We start from the raw sequence: 20,602 nt of genomic DNA on the forward strand, positions 1-20,602 counted from the left end.
TGCTAAACTGCTGGTTTCCTAACTTTTCAGTGAAAACATTAACTACAACGTCCTAAAAAATATGATTTTTCGCCTACACAACTATTTTCTGATGTGATGCCAACCTACAACAACTATTTACCGATGTGATGCTATGCCTATGATGCACGTTTAGATTGCATCGATTTTAGTACGAGCCGCCGAACAAGGTGGAGGTGGATCCACGCCTAAATCCCAATCTTCAACAACTATACTATTTTTTGATGTGATGTCTATTACAATTTTAGTACGATCGGCGAGGTAGGTGCCGATTACAATCACTTTTACGATGATGATGATCAGCACATAGACAGTCCTTTAGATCCCTACAAATACAGGGAGTTACGTGGCTTTGGTGATGGTCACGAATTCCTTCACCGTTATTTCAAGTTTCAACATGAACTCTAGGAAAATGCAAACATCAATATCAAGTCCAAGACTTGAATCAGGAATACCACTGTCCTTCTAACCATTCAATCAAACATTGGTTTGCTCTACAAGCTAAGTCTATAACTTGAGAATTAGAAATTGACATCTTTATGGGTGGAATTAATGGGGGAAAGGACCCGATGATGACATTATGGTGGAAATCATGGGAGAAAAAGACCCGATGAGAGGACCTGATTAAATCGGTGATGAAGAAGCAAACCTACCAATGCTAATGATAAATAGAATAGGACGTACGTGGACGTTCATATAACATATATGAAACCTACCAACGCTAGTGATGATGTATGATGCTATTTCTGTCGCTAGCATATATGCATGGGACACTCATGCAACTCTAGGAAGTCACCGTTATTCAAGTTTCCAACACGGACACACATCGTTATCGTCGTTCCGTACGAATACTGTACTTGTCTGCAAGCGTAATGGCTATAAGAAAGACTAACTCATGGGGTCTCACTCATGGGACACTCATGCAACTATTTTCCATAGAAAAGGAAAAAGACAATAAGTAGTGACAGATCGAGTAGCCAGCCGAAGACCGACAATGGCGAATCCGACCATTGTGCTACTGCCGGTCTGGGGCGCCGGCCACTTCATGCCCATGCTACAGGCCGGGAAGCAGCTACTCGCCAGCAGCAGCCGGCCCCTGTCGCTCACGGTGCTCCTCATGCCGGCGCCGACAGCGCAGGCTGCGTCCGACATCTCCGAGCACGTACGCCGGGAGGAAGCGGCAGGCGCCGTGGACATCCGCTTCCACCATCTCCCGGACGTGAAGCTCCCGACGGACCACTCGGGCATCGAGGAGTTCCTCTCCCGCGCAGTGCAGCTCCACGTGCCCCATCTCCGCGCAGCTATAATTGGCTTGACCTGTCCGGTGGCCGCGCTCGTCGTCGACATATTCTGCACGCCGGCGCTAGACGTGTCCGGCGAGCTTGCCGTGCCGTCCTACGTGTACTACACCTCCAGCGCTGCGATGCTGTCGCTCCTCTTGCGCTCGCCCGCTCTGGACGACGAGGTGGTTGTTGAGTTCGAGGAGATGGAAGGTGCTCTGGACTTGCCCGGCCTCCCGCCGGTGCCGCCGTCCGTCCTCCCGGGGACCTTGCTGGAACGGAAGAGTCCGACCTACAAGTGGTTCGTGTACACCGGCAGGCGCTACGTGGAAGCCAGCGGCATCATCGTCAACACGGCAGCCGAGCTGGAGCCTCGCGTCCTTGCAGCCATCGCTGAAGGTCGGTGCACACGTGGAGCCCGCGCCCCGGCCGTGTACCCTATCGGCCCAGTGCTGGCGCTGACGCCACCCGCTCACGCCGAGGAGGAGGAGCAGCCGCACGATGGCACGAGTGCCTGCGGTGGCTCGACGCGCAGCCTCCGGCGTCCGTGCTGTTCCTCTGCTTCGGGAGCAAAGGATTCCTGACCAAGCCGCAGGCGCACGAGATAGCGCGGGGCCTGGAGCGCAGCGGCCACCACTTCCTGTGGGTGCTCCGTGGGCTGCCGGTGGACATCTCGCGCGGCGCACAAGACCCCAGCGACGCGAACCTGGCGGAGCTTCTCCCGGAGGGTTTCTTGGGGGCGACAAAGGAAAGAGGGCTCGTGTGGCCCAAGAGGGCGCCGCAGAAGGAGATACTGGCGCATGCCTCCGTGGGGGGCTTCGTCACCCACTGCGGCTGGAACTCCTTCCTGGAGAGTCTGTGGTTCGGCGTGCCGATGCTGCCGTGGCCGCTGGGCGCGGAGCAGCATTTCAACGCCTTCACGTCGGTCTGCGACATGGGCGTGGGCGTGCCGCTGACAGTGGACAGGAAACGGGACAACTTCGTGGAGGCGGCGGAGCTGGAGCGAGCGGTGAGGTTCCTGATGGGCGGTGGCGAGGAAGGGAGGAAGGCGAAGGAGAAGGCCATGGAAATGATGGTGGTCTGCCGCAAGGCAGTGGACCATACTGGGTCCTCTTGCGCTTCGATGAGGAGGTTGTGTGAGGATCTACTCGGAGGAGCGGTGGTGTTGCCCAACGTGTGATGTTTCTTTTTCTTTTTTTGAGGGAAACGTGTGATGTTTCTTTTACTACTGTGCGTAGTAATTACCGCGGGCAAATAATCTTGAGTGAAGCTCAATTTCAATACATTGGAGTGTGGCGCTTTTTCTTCGGGCCCTTCTCAAACTTGTTCACGAGATGCAACAACACTAAGTTGTCGACATCATCGTCCAGGATCATCTCTTCTATGCCCGAATCATCCGACGAAGACAACGACGAGCTCCAATCCATCTAAAAAATTGCACGCCCGTGGTCTCCCAAATCTCACAGGTCGAAATTGAATCGAAAGATCAGTGGGCATTGAACATACATTTCCCCAGAGCAAAGCCGGCCGCCCCTTTCTTCCCTCCTGGCGGCCGAAGCAAAGCAGACAAACCCCTTTTCTTCTCCCCCTACGGCCGAAGCAAAGCCGGCCGAAATCCCTTCCTCCGCACGCACGGTTGTCCCTCGGGCGATTCCGAGGCTCGCCGGCACCGGAAACAACTGGATCTGCCAGCTACAAGGCCGCGCGCCAAGCTCCAGGCGGATCCATCGTGTCGGCGGTGGCCGCTAGCCCACGGAGACGCGGGGCGGCGGCGCAAATGGACGGCGTGGGGCAGACAGGGGCACCAAGAACCGGTGGGGAGATATGGCTGCAGTAGCGGCGAGTGAGGCGGGAACGGAAGTGAGCAGAAAGGGCCTTCGCGCCAAGGATATGGGAAACGGCAAAAAGAGGGGCGGCTCCCGTAGATATGGCGAAAATGGTCGAGACTATGCAAGATACCGCAAATAAAAATTATGGGATGACCGATTTTACAGGATCTGTTCGGGGCCGGAAAAACGCCCTCGTCCGCTATATGGGCAGTTATTATTTCAGATGGCCCGTTTTACGGGATCTGCTAGAGATGCTCTAAAGTTGCTCTAAGAGAGTATATATCTGGTTGACATATGTTGATGTTAACCTGGCACATGTCAATCTGGCGCCATGTAGCAATGTCTTGTGCCTGAGTTATAAGAGCGTGGTTAATAGTACAGCCAGCTGATGGCTATATGATATTGCCATATCATCTATAGACAAGCCAAACTTGTAGCCGGCAAGTACAATAGTAAGATACAAAATTTTTGCTGCTTCATTAATACATGGCCCACCTCCCACTCTCACATAGTGCCTAGGAGTGTGTGCTGCAGCTGGCTCTTATTCTATAGCCGGCTCCTCTTCTCTCTCCTCTTCTCTCCCCTTCATGTCAGTAGAAAAATAATATTTTAACCTTATAGCCTGCTTACATAAGCTTATTGTACTTGCTCTAAGAGGTCAGGCCGGCTGAAGTGTATTGTACTTTATCTATGCTTTTTTGTCTCCTTGTTCTAGATGGTCAATCTGCCATTATTTCTAAAACAAATCTCGGATCGCGGCCCCTCTCCGGATCATTACCGACATTTTGGCACATGCAAAGTTAATGGTGCACGGCATATCACATCGGATAGGTGGCGCGACAAGGCGGGGTGACATCATCGGTCATGCCAGCACAACATTGAACCCTAATGAAGGGTGGTGGATATCTTACGACATCCCTGGTGGACAATTGAAATGGCTCGCCAACCACTACCTCCTCCCGAGATGTGAGGAGGTTAGCTGGTGAACGTCGATCTAGGAAGGTGTGCCAACTCAGGACATGGACCCCGCATTGCTCGAATACGAGAGGGTGCTATTATTGTCGTTTGTGATGTGGGGGGTTTTTTCACGCCTTCTATTCTACTATGACATCCAACCCCACCACCATACTCTGAACGGAGTGCTTCACATTACTAGCTTGTTTCATAGTAATGCACGAATGATTCTTGGGGATGAAGCCCCACTTTGGACCATGGAACATATACTTCCAGGTGAGGTCGCTGAAGAACGGCAATGAGCTCCACGAGTGTGGCTGAGGCAACATTCAGACGAAGAAAAATGCCAAATATTTCAAGCTGGGATGACCCAACTCCGTGAAGAAGTAGCCGCAGAGTTGGTTCTACCGCCCAGATGTCCCAACATACAATAGAGTCAAACGACTCCTATCAAACTCGGTTGGTTGGCCTCATTAGCGCCGTTCTTGGGGCATGAAACCATCTGGTTCCAAGATGCATGACGTTGAGCGGCTCCACCAGAAAGTGCAGTGGCTCATCGACGTCGACCTCACCACATTGGAGATTCTCATGACCTGGCTAGACAGGGAAATCCAACCTCCCCTGGTTAGGTCACAGTCGAAGTATGAGTACGTCGGACCATTAGACGATACTCGCTCGATTTCCATCAATTATGATATCAGCCACTTCATATGGTTACGACCATCATAGTGAAAGAAAAGGCGAATGACGTCCCGACTAAGTCCACTGTCTGACCGTATTCCCTTCACCATCCGCCCACGAACATATGTACCAGAATGCCTTCTTGTTTGTGAATGCTTGTTCTTTGCATTATGGGATGTATGCCTTTAAGTTCCGCCCTTTCTACAGGGCCTAGAGCATTTCATCTCCATGCCTCCACTCCCCGAGAATGTGGCGGCAATGGATATGAAGGTGTTGTATGATCCAGGTGCCGACAGGAACAACAAAGATAACGAGGAGGCCCTAGTTAAATTTTTTGCCAACTCAGATGAGAAACTGACGATGAAGAACGATGAAGAAGAACGACGACAATGATTCAAATGACAATGATGACCATGATGTAGTGTCCTTTTCGAGGAGTGATACATCATACATGTATCTATAATTTTTATTGTTTCATGTTATATTTATATTATAAAGACATATTTTGGCATCAATTTTTATCTTTTTTGAGTAACTTATTAATTCACTGCCAAATTTGTATTGGTGTTTTTAAACTTTTTAGAAAAATCAAATTTTCAAGAAAAACAATATAATAAGAATAGTTCAAGAAATTTTAAGAAAGGATGAAGCTGAAGGACACTGGACTCATCTGGAGGCACCCCTGTCGGTCCCACACGATAGGTTAGCATGGCCTAGGGCCTGGCTGCATGGAGAGGAGTGTGGGTCCCACATGAGTGAAGGAAATATGCCCTAGAGGCAATAATAAAGTTATTATTTATTTCCTTATATCATGATAAATGTTTATTATTCATGCTAGAATTGTATTAACCGGAAACTTGATACATGTGTGAATACATAGACAAACAGAGTGTCACTAGTATGCCTCTACTTGACTAGCTCGTTGATCAAAGATGGTTATGTTTCTTAGCCATTGACATGAGTTGTCATTTGATTAATGGGATCACATCATTAGGAGAATGATGTGATTGACTTGACCCATTCCGTTAGCTTACCCCTCGATCGTTTAGTATGTTGCTATTGCTTTCTTCATGACTTATACATATTCCTATGACTATGAGATTATGCAACTCCCGTTTATCGGAGGAACACTTTGTGTGCTACCAAACGTCACAACGTAACTGGGTGATTATAAAGGTGCTCTACAGGTGTCTCCGAAGGTACTTGTTGGGTTGGCGTATTTCGAGATTAGGATTTGTCACTCCGATTGTCGGAGAGGTATCTTTGGGCCCACTCGGTAATGCACATCACTATAAGCCTTGCAAGCATTGCAACTAATGAGCTAGTTGCGGGATGATGTATTACGGAACGAGTAAAGAGACTTGCCGGTAACGATATTGAACTAGGTATTGAGATACCGACGATCGAATCTCGGGCAAGTAACATACCAATGACAAAGGGAACAACGTATGTTGTTATGCGGTTTGACCGATAAAGATCTTCGTAGAATATGTGGGAGCCAATATGAGCATCCAGGTTCCGCTATTGGTTATTGACCGGAGACGTGTCTCGGTCATGTCTACATAGTTCTCGAACCCGTAGGGTCCGCACGCTTAAAGTTAGATGACGGTTATATTACGAGTTTATGTATTTTGATGTACCGAAGGAGTTCGGAGTCCCGGATGAGATCAGGGACTTGACGAGGAGTCTCGAAATGGTCGAGACGTAAAGATCGATATATTGGACGACTATATTCGGACATCGGAAAGGTTCCGAGTGATTCGGGTATTTTTCGGAGTACCGGAGAGTTACGGGAATTCGTATTGGGCCTTAATGGGCCATACGGGAAAGGAGAGAAAGGCCCCAAAGGGTGGCCGCACCCCTCCCCATGGACTAGTCCGAATTGGACTAGGAAGGGGGGCGCCCCCTTCCTTCTTTCTCCTTCTCCCTTCCCTTTTCCTACTTCAACAAGGAAAGGAGGAGTCCTACTCCCAGTGGGAGTAGGACTCCCCCCCGGCGCGCCCTCCTCCTTGGCCGGCCACCTCCCCCTTGCTCCTTTATATACTGGGGCAGGGGGGCACCCCATAGACACACAATTGATCATTGATCTCTTAGCCGTGTGCGGTGCCCCTCTCCACCATATTACACCTCGATAATATCGTAGCGGTGCTTAGGCGAAGCCCTGCATCGGTAGAACATCATCATTGTCACCACGCCGTCGTGCTGACGAAACTCTCCCTCAACACTCGGCTGGATCAGAGTTCGAGGGATGTCATCGAGCTGAACGTGTGCTGAACTCGGAGGTGCCGTGCGTTCGGTACTTGATCGGTCGGATCGTGAAGACGTACGACTACATCAACCGCGTTGTGTTAACGCTTCCGCTTTCGGTCTACGAGGGTACGTGGACAACACTCTCCCCTCTCGTTGCTATGCATCACCATGATCTTGCGTGTGCGTAAGAATTTTTTTGAAATTACTACGTTCCCCTACAATGAGTCACCTCCACCGCCTCCCCGTGCTCCTGCCTTTATATTACTCCGAAAATCCCTTAACTATTTAAATGTGCTTTCTCACATGAAATTTGTAGACACGAGTCTCCAAGAATATGTTAATTCATAGTCACATCTTATCTTGGAAATTTAGAAAAAACAACCTCAATAAAGAGACATTTATCCCCTCAAATAAACGAAATAAAGAGATGTTTATCGGAACAAAAAAACTTCACAAGAGAAAGGTCAAGATTTTATTAATTTCAATTTGTTTGCCACCAAATTCCAAAAGAAGTACTCTGGTTATCTGCGACAATTAGTTGAAGTTCTAGTTTTGCCATGGGTAATTTTCAACAAAAAGTTTGACCAAGTCTATAGAAATATATATATGTGTACCACATGAAATATATACAGTATTTAAATGTGTTCTATGATGAATCAAGTAATAAAAATAATTTGGTGTTGTAGATTTTAATATATAGTAGTAGTCACGTTCACATGCATTTGTTGGCCCGTGCTTCCAACTTATAATTTTCTCGGTCGACATGCTCGCTTTGAGGGGATGGCCACCTGACCATGCCCAGCCGGGCGAAATCCAGTGGACTGCTTCGTGCTCGGGGCAATACTCCGTGGGTTCTGCCTACCGACTTCAGTTCGCAAGCAGCAGCAACCCGGGGTACACGCACACCTTCTGGAAACCTGGGCCCCCGGGAATGTCAAGATGTTTTCATGGCTTCTTCACCAGGATCGATTATGGTGCAACGACAGGCTACAGAGACGGCGCTAGAAGAACGGCTATTTCTGCACCCTCTGCATGCGTAATCTGGAATCATTGTTCTGGGAATGCAGCATGGCACGAACGGTCTGGAACCAGGCCGCTAGTTGGTGCAGGTGTGCGTCGCTGAAGCAGGAGGGTTGGCATGCTAGAGGAACACCTCAGATATAGTCAGAATGATCATCCACAGAACCGCCAAAACGCGAAGAGGGGCATCAGAACAATGATTCAGTTGATCTGCTAGGACATCTGGTAGGAACGAAACAAGGCCACATACAGGAATAAATCTCCGGCAGTTAGCAAGATCATTGAGCAATTCGAATAAATTTGGAACAATGGTGTCTTGCTGGAGCTACGCAGATTCAGAGCCCCTTCGGGGACATCACGTGAAATTGTATCCGAGGCACGTAGGGAGGCGAGGGGCTCTTTTTTCCGTGTTTTCTGTCTATTTTCCTTTCCATGTGATACTTGATCTACCCATGTTTGCTGCCTTTCTTCTGCTAAATCAATGATAAGCCAGTCGTTGTGCTGGGTCTTTCAAAAAAAGGCAGCAATGCAATGAAACACTACTATGCACTTGTGAAACATCTTGAACAACATTTATGCCAAATCTTTAATTGCACGTACCTCCGTGAAATATTTAAAGGCTGCTTTGTTAGCTTTTGAGGATATCAAATAGTTTGATCCGGTATGTTAAAGCCTGTTGGTGTTGTCTAGCTATTAGTTCACTTTACTTTTCACTCAAGGGTTTAGGCATGTTTTCTCCAAAATCGTGACATCACTTTGCATGTATCAGTTCTATTTCATTCATACCAAAAGTCAGAGTTCCACCATGGTTCCCAAAAAAAAATCCTAAAATTTAATGAGAACATGGAAATTCTTGGCTTGTACTTGCAATGTACCTTTGGTACCAAAGCAATATTTCTTGCTCGTATGGTTGTACTAATTAAGATCATGGAAAAGAGCTAAATTAGTGAGAGCCCACACATAATTATTCAGGATCTGTACGTGCACGAGTACTGATCATCTCGCCAAAACAATTTCATATTTATCCTATAAATTTATTCTTTGCATACACACCAACATCCATCCGCTCACCCCACCTAGCATGCAAGCATCAGCGACAATGGCCACCACCAACACCAAAGCCATAGTATCCCCCTGCGCCATCCTCCTCATCTTAATCCTCATAGATATGGCTTCTGTCCAGGTGTGTGGTGACAACATACCACCTCCACCGATACTAGTTCCGCCACCATCTGTCCGCGGCGGCCGATGCATGTTGAACGACGAAGTTGCATTCGCAGTGTGCGTCGACCTCCGATTGGGCACGACGAGCCCATCAGGCATGGACATGTGTTGCCGGTGGATCCATGGAATGCCGAGCGCCGTGGACTGTTTGTGCTCTGCCTTCAAGCGGGCTGACATCCATGTCTCCGCCAGTGTTGCCGACGACATCAATGTTGTGCTTGCAGTCTGTGGCAAGGCTCTTGTCCCCGACCTTAACTGTTTCCATGGATCAGGCTAATCGCCTAGGCCTCATCGGTGATGCTTAATTAGTGTAGGCAAGCAGGCTCACACTATGAGAGGTGCATCAGTGCACAATACGTCACCTATCAAATATATGTGTTTACTAAAAAGCATGCATATACTAGCATATACCAGTTTGGACCTAGGTTAACCAATGATACACATATGTTGATCATGGTTGCTACTAGTGGTCTTCTAAATAAAAAGGTAAGATATTTACTTGTTGTTGTATGTGGTATGTTCGCTGCTCGCTCATTCTTTTGCATGATCATGTTTATGGAGATGGAGGCTGCACGAAATTTGTCTCACAACTTCTTTCGACGAACTTTTTACTCGCAACGCGGTTTGACAAGTGAATCTGTGAGTGTAGGTCAAACTTTTCCATCACAAGCACCAATGTTCAAATATAAGATATACTACCTCCGTCCCGGTTTATAGGTCCCAAGAGCCAAAGCAGCCAGATCAAGGCAGAGTATCGGTCATCGCAATAACCAATCAGCGTTCATCACTTAAGGAAAGAGAGCACCACATTGAGAGATGGCCTGGCATTTGCCAACTCTCTTGGTTTCAATCGGATTGAAGCGGAATCAGATTCACTTTAAGTAATTAATTTTTGTTCTGGTCATACAAGATGGTGGGATGAAGCTGCAGCACTATTTGCAGAATGTGTGGACATAGGTACTGCAATTGGGGAGGTCATTTTTAAGCATTGTATTCGTTCATGTAATCAAGCGGCTCATGTGCTAGCTAACTATGGTTTTTGTCATAAGTCTACTTGATTGGACGAGCCTCCTGACTTTATTGTCGGCACGCTCGTAAACAATGTAGACGTTTTCGTGATTTAATAAAGTTAGTCATGATGGTCTTCCTAAAAAAGCATCGCATTAATCGCTAGAAAATCGGGAGGGCCGCTTGCGTCCCTAGATTTTTGCCTCGGGCCCACATGCATGCCCAATCCTCTCGTGCGGTTGCTGCATGCATTGGCTGGCAGAGAGAATCGCGCGTGTCAATTAATTAGGTGAGTTAATTCCAGCGTTTCGAATGCAATGTCGAATTAACAACTCCCGTGAATTGCTCACATGCGGCCTTGTAAATACGGACGCTATGTGGTGGCTCGGGGTTCTATAAATCCGGACGGACTGGTTTGAGGAGCCTATGAGGGATACTGTTCATTTACTTATGGAAAAAGTCCATTTTAAACCTTGAATTCGTAGACGTTCGGCGAATCAAACCCTGAAGTCGAAATCCCTGTCGTTCGGACCCTAAACTAATTAATCCCGGTCCAAATCAAACCTTAGTGTCGTTTCCCAAACGGGGATTGCCGACGTGGCAATGGGGTGGCTGGGATGGGTCGTTCGGCGTGCGCCTGAGGCGATATTAGTGGGCCGGCCCAGTTGGGCCCGTCACTTTGCTTCGTTCTCTCCGCGTCCCCCTGCATTCTTTCTTCTCTGGCGACGGCAATGGCAACCGACGGTTGATCGCCACCTCTGCGACGTTCGTGACGGCGCGACGGCGCGTCGAAGAAGAAGGTAATGTCCTGGATGCCCTTCTCCCTTGTTATTCATAGGTTGGAGTAGTTGCGGCATTAGGGTTAGGGTTTCAGCGGCACATTTGGGGATGATTTGGGTGACGCAAAAAGATTGATTTTTTTGTGAAGGGAATAGGTTGTTATGCTTTATTTTGATCACGGTGTATGTTTTTTCAGTGAAATCATGGACCCAACTGAGATTTTGAACGTTCGGTTTCATATTGGAGGGAAGTTCATCCGCATTGGTCCAAATTTGGACTATGTTGGGGGAGATCAAGCAATGTCAGAGATTGAGAGGGATAAATTGTCTCTGCAGGAAGTGAAAGGCTATTTAAAAGATCATACTCAGTTGATGGAATCGATGAAGTTCTATTTTCTGCTTCCTGGAAAAGAGCTTATCAATGGCTTGGTGTTCCTTAATGATGACAGTTGGTGTGTGAAGATGGCTGAGTACATTTGTGTTGGAGGAGTTGCTGATGTGTATGTGGAGTATCATGGAGAGGAAGATAGCAATGACAACAGCAGTGGGAGTGATTTTGAGGATGAAATCATGGAACAGAGTGATGATGATGAATTAGATGCAGTTATAACTGCTGAAGAACCAGATGCAGTTATAACTGCTGAAGAACCAGATGCAGTTATAACTGCTGATGAACCAGATGCATTAACTGGTGTTGAACATGCAGAGTCTGATACTGATGTGCTCATACCTGATGAAACTGGTGTGATCACTCAAAGAATTTGCAGCCCCTTGAAGCAGAGAAGAAGCAATGCCAGAGAAGTAGATGTTGATGAAATGGCAGGCATGGAAGGAGTTTTTTCTCAGGTTTTGGATCCAAGTCAACCTGCATCAGCCTGTGCTTCTGAACCTCAGGCTTCAGGGCATGTCAATAACCAAATGGTGATAGCTGCAAATGTTGACAGTGGCAATCAAAATTCAGACTCAGACAGTGACACTGAATACATTGGACATACTGATGATAGTGGGGAGGATTCAGAAGTTGTGGAGCTCAGGAGACATGCTAGGAAATTTAAGAAAAGGATGAGGGACTCCAAGAGCTGGATAGGTAGGGATGCTACAGGGCCAGTGCCAATTGAATTGATTGCCAACATGGAGGAGCAAATTGAAAGAGAAGAAATGGATTGGAACTATGATTCATCTGATGAGGACTACAGTTATGATGAAGATTCAGATGGTCATATAAGGAAGAGGAAGAGTACATTCCCAAGATACAACCCTGAAAGTGAAGTACCACATTTTGCTTTGACCATGGTTTTTAGAAGCAAGAATCAGCTGTGCAAAGCTTTGAGAAGATATGGACTAGTAACAAAGAGGAGCATCAAGTTCATGAAATGTGAGTGTGACAGAGTAAGGGCAAAGTGTGGATGGCCTGGCTGCCCATGGCTGATATATGCAGCCAAGAGATCAAGGACTTCAAGATTCCAAGTCATAACATATAATGATGATCACCAATGTGCACAGAATAGATGCAACAAGTTGGTTACTGCAAAGGTGATTGCACAGAGGTATGAGCACTTCATATTGGCAAATCCTATGTGGAAAATTGATAGCATGAAAGCAACTGTTTTGCAAGATATGTTTGCTGATGTCTCCACTTCAAAGTGCAAGCATGCAAAAAAATTGTCATGGACAAATTATTGTGTGGAATGAACAATGAATACACTAGAGTGTTTGACTACCAACTTGAGCTGTTAAGGAGCAACCCTGGAAGCACAGTTGCTGTTTGCATGGATCCAACCAACATGGAGGAAAGTGTATTCCAGAGCTTCTATGTGTGCTTTAATGCAATGAAGCAAGGATTCAAGGCTGGTTGCAGAAAAGTAATAGGCCTTGATGGTTGTTTCTTTAAAGGTGCAGTGAAGGGTGAGCTATTGTGTGCCATAGGTAGAGATGCAAATAATCAGATGTATCCACTAGCTTGGGCTTTAGTTGAGAATGAAACTAATATCACATGGAAGTGGTTTGTTGGGCTGCTCATTAAGGACTTGGAAATAAACAATAATGGAGCTGGCTGGGTTATTATTTCTGATCAGCAGAAGGGCTTGATAAATGCAGTTAATGATTACCTTCCTGCTGCAGAGCATAGGATGTGTGCTAGGCACATTTATGCTAATTGGAGGAAGAAACATAGAGATCGTGAGTGGCAAAAGAAATTTTGGGCAGTTGCTAAGGCTTCCAACAGGCAAGATTTCAACTATTATAAGGCCAAGCTTGCACAAGTTACTCCTGAAGGGGCTAAAGACATCATGAGGACTGAGCCAGTGCACTGGGCAAGGGCTTTTTTCCCAGTTGGTTCAAATTGTGAGTCAGTTGACAACAACCTTTGTGAGTCATTCAACCATGCTATAGTTGATGCTAGGTTTTATCCTATTATTTCTATGAATGAAAAAATTAGGAAGAAAGTACTTGTGAGAATTCAGGAACAAAGAGAGAAAGGTGCCAACTTTAGAGGAAAAATATGCCCTGCTGTTTTCAAAAAGCTGAAGAAAAGTATTGCTAGAACACAATATCTTGAAGTGCTCTGGAATGGAGAAAATGGATTTGAAGTGAAGCAAGTGAATGGAAGAGGAAGGCAGTACACTGTTGACCTGGAAAAATGGACATGCTCCTGTGGGTACTTCCAGCTGGCAGGGCTTCCTTGCCACCATGCAATTAGTGCCATCTATAAGTGCAACAAAAATATTGAAGATTTTATTGCTCCTTGCTACTTTGTTGAAGTGTTCAACAAAATCTATGAGCATTGCTTGCAGCCAGTGGAGGGTGAAGAGATGTGGCCAGTGTCACCCAATCCTAGGCCAGTGCCTCCAGAATATGTTAGGTTGCCAGGAAAAGAGAAGAAAAAAGGAAGGCCTAAAAACAATGATAGGAGAAGAGAAGAAACTGAGCAACCTAAGGGGAAGAAAATGAGCAAGCATGGCACAATTATCAAATGCTCATTGTGTGGTAACCCTGGACACAACAAATCAGGATGTAAACAGAATCCAGAGAGAGGCAAGAAAAAGAATGCACATCTTGCTAGAACTAGCAAGAAAAAGAACCCAACCGAGGTATTTGTTGCTGTCATGTACTTATTGCACATTGCATATTTATCCTGCTTATTAGTCTTTTGTTGGAACTTATTGCATATTTATCCTGAATTTGCAGCAATCCAAAGGAAGTGCATCTGCCTCTGCTTCTGCATCTGCTCCACCAACAGCAACAAGTTCAGTACCAACAGGTCCTTCTGCTGGGACCAACGGGTTTAAGCCTCCAAGAAAGAGAACTGCAACTGCTGAAGCTGGATCATCTGCTGCCCCTACAACATCTACTTCCACAAGGACAGGATCTGGAGCTAAGAGGGGAAGAAGGCCTGCATCATCAGTGCCAAGCTTCAGATATTTCACTTGCAGTGGAAACTACTAGTTATAGTTGAAGAAGGGCTGCATCTAGTTCTTTTGTTCAAGTTGCAATGTTCCAAAACATTTCTGATGTAATGTTGCAAACTTATCTTTTGTTCATGGCTCAAACTAGGGGTCATGTATGTGTGGGAGTATGACTTGTTCCAAACACATTTTATGTGCAATTAACTTGGTCTGGATGATCTTTCTATTATCAGTTGCATTTACTTGTTATTTAATTGATAGCAGTCTTTCTAAATGCCATCCTGACAGTGCTATCTAGTGCTTTGTCTTCCAATCTGGATCATGTATGCATTGGAATTATCTTATAACTTGCATCATCTATGCATTATCTTACAAACTGCATCATCTTCCACTTTACTACCAGCAAAGATTGCAAACAGATATGCATTTCAGAGGTACAAAATAATGGCATAACACAACTTGCACTTCCACTTTCATTGATTCCAAACAGTGGCAAATGCATACAACTTCCAATTTAAACAAAGCATACAACTTGCATCTTCAGTGCCCAAAAGATCAGTTCATTCTAAACCCTTAAGCATTACTACATTGCATGCAAATAACACTTGCAAATCTTATTGCAGTAGCATCTTCCCTGCAACTAAACCAACCACAAAGACAACAAACAACATGACAGCATTCTGGTATTTCCCCTTCAGTGCATGTATCTCTGCATTTTTCTGCTTCAACTGATCTTGCACAGACATAGCAATTCCCATTCCTCCTGTTACAGCTTCAGGCAGAGCCAGAACTGCAGTGGGATCTTCAATCAAAGCAGCACTTCCTTGACCTCTCAGCCTACGCACTTCATCTCGCAAATCACCAATCAAATCACTCCAAAACTTGGGAAGAGGATCATCATGCCATTCCATGAATCCACAACCACCATGCTGTTCAATTGTACCAACAGAAATCAATGCGAGGGGAGAAAAACAAATGAGCAGAAAATAAACTTCAAGCTCACCATGGCATCGACGCAGGCGTAGTACCTCCTGCCTGGGTTCTGACGACTCCACGAGATCCACCTTGGCGCCTTCCGACGGGGGTTGCACCAGCAGAGCTTCGCTGGCTCGTACGCCATCGGGTTCTCGCGGTACGGCACCGGCGACCTCGATTCCTCCCCTCTCCTTCCTGCGGCTTGACGGAAGCCGGGAGCACTCGAACCACCCGAAGACCAGGACATTGCCCTCGACGCAGCCGCCGCCGCCGCCCCCTGCGCAATCGCCTCCTCCGCCGCACCCCTTAAAGAATCGCCGCCGCCGCTGCCCAACCCTAGTTTCTCCCCCCAAATCCCCAATCCATTTGCTGTTCACCCCCCGCGCGATCCAGTTATAACCTGGCCCACCTAACTAGCAATCCTGACCACGTCAGCGTTTTTTGGGCTAAAACGACACTAAGGTTTGATTTGGACCGAGAATTAGTTTAGGGTCCGAACGACAGGGATTTCGACTTCAGGGTTTGATTCGCCGAACGTCTACGAATTCAAGGTTTAAAATGGACTTTTTTCCTTTACTTATTAATGATGTAACTATTATTTCTAATTAATAAAGTACATGTTTATTTCAAAAAAGAAATCCGGACGGAGGTACTAGTACTACATTACATCCGAAGGCTCAGGGATATGAATGACTATAAATACCATATTTAATTGACAACCAGTTGTTGCCTAGCACGAAATGACTGTTAAAAGATATGGCATTAGTTCATCTGGATTGGTCAATTGGCATCTCTGTCACATAAAGATAAAAACAAAACAAAACAACATATTCGAGAAAATAAAGATAAAAACAACATGGGAACCCAGCACAGGAGGTCTCAAAATGATGGCAGAAAATGCTATACCCAACTTCCAAGGAGGTAAGGTGGCTATGCAACAAAAAACTACTATGCACTTGCGAAACATCTTGAACAATATTTACGCAGCACTTGTGAAACGTCTTGAACAATATTTACGCATTACCCGCAAAAAAACAATATTTACACACGCCAAATCATTAATTGCACGTACCTCCCTAAAATACTTAAAGGCAACACTGTTAGTTTTTTAGGATATCAAATAGTTTGATCCAGCATGTAGGCGTGTCGGTGATGGATAGCTAGTAGTTCATTTTACTTTTCACTCAAGGGATTATGTTCTCTCCAAAAAAAACTGCCATCAACCTTTGCTTGTATCGGTTCTATTTCATTCATATGGAAAGTCAGAGTTCCACCCTGTTTCCCAAAAATAATCCTAAAATTTAATGAGAACTTGGAAATTCTTGGCTTGTACTTGCAATGTACCTTGGGTACCAAAGCACTATTTCTTGCGTGTATGGTTGTACTAAATAGGATCCTGGAAAAGAGTTAAATCAGTGAGATTCAACGTTCCTAAAATATACTTCCTCATTTGCGCGATTCATAATGTGTCATAATCTGTATATGCATGAGTACTAATCTCTTGCCAAAACAATTTCGTATTTATTCTATAAATTTATTCTTTGCATACGCACCAACATCCATCCACTCACCCACCAAGCACAAGAGCATCAGTGACAACGGCCACCACCAACACCAAAGCCATAGCACCCCCCTGTGCCATCCTCCTCGTCTCAATCCTTGTAGATGTGGCTTTTGTCGAGGTCAGTGGCAACAACCTACCACCTCCATCAGCAATGACACCGGTATAGGTTCCGCCACCATCTGCTCGTGACGGCCAATGCATTTGAACGAAGAAGTTGCATTCGTAGTGTGTGTTGACCTCCGGTTGGGCAGGACGAGCCCATCGGGCAAGGACATGTGATGCCGGTGGATCCGTGGGATGTCGACTGCAAGAGACTGTTTATGATATGCTTTCAGGCGGGGCGACATCCGTTTCTATGCTAGTATAGCCGACGACATCATTGTTGTGCTCGCAGTCTGTGGCAAGGCTCGTGTCTCCAACCTTATCTGTCTCCATGGATCAGGCTAATCGCCTAAGCCTCATCGCTGATGCTCAATGAGTGTAGGAAAGCAAGCTCACACTATGAGAGGTGCATTAGCGCATGATACTCACCTAATAAATATATGTGCTTCCTAAAAAGCATCGCATACTAGCATATACCAGTTTCGACCCGGGTTAACCAATGATACACACATGTTGATCATGGTTGCTACCAGTGGTCTTCTAAATAAGAAGGTGAGATATCTACTTGTTATTGTATGTGGTCAGTTTGTTTCTCACTCATTATTTTGCATGGTCATGTTTATGGAGATGGAGGTTGCTACTTCTTGAGCTTGCGTTGGTTTTCCCTTGAAGAGGAAAGGGTGATGTAGCAAAGTAGAGATAAGTATTTCCCTCAGTTAAGCAATGACAATAGGGGGGCATAGTTTTCACTAGAGGCTTCTCTCTTGAAAGAAGGTGGGTAAACAAATTACTGTTGAGCAATTGATTAAAAAACGCATAGTTATGACGATATCTAAGGCAATGATCATGTATATAGGCATCACATCCGAGACAAGTAGACCGACTCATGCCTGCATCTACTACTATTACTCCACACATCGACCGCTATCCAGCATATGCATCTAGTGTATTAAGTTAACAAGAACGGAGTAACGCCTTAAGTAAGATGACATGATGTAGAGGGATAGATCCAATCAATATGAACAAACCCCATCTTTTTATCCTTAATGGAAACAATACAAATACGTGTCATGTCCCTTTCTATCACCGGGATTGAGCATCGCAAGATTGAACCCATTACAAAGCACCTCTCCCATTGCAAGAAAAATCAATCTAATTGGCCAAACCAAATCAATAGATCGGAGAGAAATACAAAGCTATATAAATCATGCATAAAAGAGTTCAGAGAAGACTCAAATAATATTCATAGATAATCTGATCATAAACCCACAATTCATCGGATCTCAACAAACACACCGCAAAAGAAGATTACATCGAATAGATCTCCAAGAACATCGAGGAGAACATTGTATTGAAGATCAAAGAGAGAGAAAAAGCCATCTAGCTACTAGCTATCGACCCGTAGGTCTGTGGTAAACTACTCACACATCATCGGAATGGCAGCAAGGTTGATGTAGAAGCCCTCTGTGATCGTATCCCCCTTCGGCGGAGCGAAAAAGGTCCCAAGATGGGATCTCACGAGAACAGAAGCTTGCAGTGGCGAAAAAGTATTTTTGGTGTGCCCTATGGTCTACGGGGAATATTTGGTTATCTATAGAAGAAGAATTAGGGTTAGAAGAGCCACGGGGGGTCACAAGCTTGGAGGGCCCCCCGGGGCGCACCCCCTGAGCTTGTCGCTGCCTCGTAGACCTTCTGGCCTCCTCCCGAAGCTTCCAGGGTGTCTTGTGGTCCAAGAAAAATCGTCAAAAAGTTTCTTTCCATTTGGACTCCGTTTGGTATTTATTTTCTGTAAAGACAAAAACAAGGAAAAAACAGCAACTGGCACTGGGCACTAGGTTAATAGGTTAGTCCCAAAAAATAATATAAATAGCATAATAATGCATATAAAACATTCAAGGTTGATAATATAATAGCATTGAACAATCAAAAATTATAAATACATTAGAGACGTATCAAGCATCCCCAAGCTTAATTCCTGCTCGTCCTCGAGTAGGTAAATGATAAAAACAGAATTTTTGATGTGGAATGCTACCTAACATGTTTATCATGTAATCTTTCTTTATGTGGCATGAATATTCAGATCCATTAGATTCAAAACAAAAGTTTAATATTGACACAAAAACAATAATACTTCAACCACACTAAAAAGCAATCATGTCTTTTCAAAATATCATGGCTAAAGAAAGTTATCCCTACAATATCATATAGTCTTCCTATGCTCCATCTTCTTAACACAAAGTATTTGTCATGCACAACCTTGATGACAAGCCAAGCAATTGGTTCATACTTTTTAACGCGCTTCAGCTTTTTCAACTCTCACGCAATACATGAGCGTGAGTCATGGATATAGAACTTTAGGTGGAATAGAAGGCGGTAATAGACAAAAAAGAAGAGAGAAATTCTCACATCAACTAGGCAAATTAATGGGCTATGGAGATGCCCATCAATCGATATCGATGTGAGTGAGTAGGGATTGTCATACAATGGATGCACTAGAGCTATAAGTGTATGAAAGCTCAAAACAAAACTAAGTGGGTTTGCATCCAACTTGCTTGCTCACGAAGACCTCAGGCATTTGAGGAAGCCCATCATTGGAATATACAAGCCAACACTAATGGAATTAGCTTCTTCGCCGTCCGCCATGGCGGATGGCAAAGGCATAGGTCACGGACGGCAAACTGTCCGGATGAACACGTGCCAGCAAAGGCCTTCTTTGCCGTCCGCTTCTTAGAAACGGATGGCAAAGGATTACGCCGTCCGCCGTCCGAGGCCGACAGACGGCAAAGACAACGGACGGCAATGCGGTGGCGTGAGAGCCGTTAGGGGGTTAACGGCGCTCTTTGCCGTCTGCCAGCTGACGGCAAAGAGTCAAAGCTCTTTGCCGTCTGACAGACGGCAAAGAGCCCAGCTAGGCAGCACTGGGAAGCTGCCATGTGTCCAGATATGCCGTCCGCCAGCAGACGGCAAAGAGGTTTGAATCAATGACCAAATAGGCAGCCAGTGTTCCCAGTTTGCACAGGTGACTGCCATGTGTCCTCTTTGCCGTCTGCTAGTAGACGGCAAAGCTCTTTGCCGTCTGCTAGCGGACGGCAAAGAGACTATATATCCCCTGTTTTTATTTAAATCCCATTAATTAGACATGGTTTCAAACACAGATATACATGCATACATATCCAACATATCCAATAGCATGTCCAAGAACATATTTCATCCAATCCAACAACATAGTTCAACAAAGTCCAACATATCCATATATACATAACCAGAAACAAGTTTCCAACAACATATCCATATAGACATACATATCCAAACAATTTTTCATAAACAACAAGGATGCACCAGAAGAATAGTACACTCCATGAATCCAAGCTTCCTCATGTAAAGCAAATCTGCAAATTGGGAAAGATGAAAGTTAGAAGAAGAAGAAGAAGAAGAAGACTAGTTAGAAGAAGAAGAAGAAGAAGACTATTTAGAAGAAGAAGAAGAAGAAGAAGAAGATTTTTTTCTCTCTTTC

The 20,602-nt window shown here is 45.5% G+C and overlaps 2 protein-coding genes, 1 long non-coding RNA gene and 1 pseudogene across 3 annotated transcripts; 3 read left to right on the plus strand and 1 right to left on the minus strand.

Annotated features, from left to right (window-relative positions):
* The first annotated feature begins 869 nt into the window (after window positions 1-869).
* LOC109783350 (malvidin galactosylase UGT88C3-like) lies at window positions 870-2,873 on the plus strand (annotated as a pseudogene).
* Window positions 2,874-9,131: 6,258 nt separating this feature from the next.
* LOC109783351 (uncharacterized) lies at window positions 9,132-9,533 on the plus strand. Its single transcript, XM_020341958.1, has one exon. The coding sequence runs from the start codon at window positions 9,132-9,134 to the stop codon at window positions 9,531-9,533; it is 402 nt and encodes a 133-aa protein (XP_020197547.1).
* A 3,198-nt stretch (window positions 9,534-12,731) lies between these two features.
* On the plus strand, window positions 12,732-14,487 carry LOC109783352 (uncharacterized). Its single transcript, XM_020341959.1, has 2 exons — window positions 12,732-14,132; window positions 14,230-14,487. The coding sequence occupies exons 1-2, from the start codon at window positions 12,732-12,734 to the stop codon at window positions 14,485-14,487; spliced, it is 1,659 nt and encodes a 552-aa protein (XP_020197548.1).
* A 407-nt stretch (window positions 14,488-14,894) lies between these two features.
* Window positions 14,895-15,762, minus strand: LOC123496935 (uncharacterized). The gene is made up of 2 exons (XR_012204851.1): window positions 15,451-15,762; window positions 14,895-15,376 (listed from the first exon to the last, which is right to left on the minus strand). It is a non-coding gene; the product is annotated as an uncharacterized lncRNA (long non-coding RNA).
* Window positions 15,763-20,602: the final 4,840 nt, after the last annotated feature.

Source organism: Aegilops tauschii, chromosome 1 (genome assembly GCF_002575655.3).
Source record: "Aegilops tauschii subsp. strangulata cultivar AL8/78 chromosome 1, Aet v6.0, whole genome shotgun sequence".
NCBI classification, from domain to species: Eukaryota; Viridiplantae; Streptophyta; class Magnoliopsida; order Poales; family Poaceae; genus Aegilops; species Aegilops tauschii.

Bases quoted from the DNA above. Each gene is read 5' to 3' on its own strand.
- LOC109783351 (XM_020341958.1), top strand. From the start codon at position 9,132: ATGGCCACCACCAACACCAAAGCCATAGTATCCCCCTGCGCCATCCTC.
- LOC109783352 (XM_020341959.1), top strand. From the start codon at position 12,732: ATGAACAATGAATACACTAGAGTGTTTGACTACCAACTTGAGCTGTTA. The intron at 14,133-14,229 runs GTATTTGTTGCT...CTGAATTTGCAG, and splicing joins AGAAAAAGAACCCAACCGAG to CAATCCAAAGGAAGTGCATC.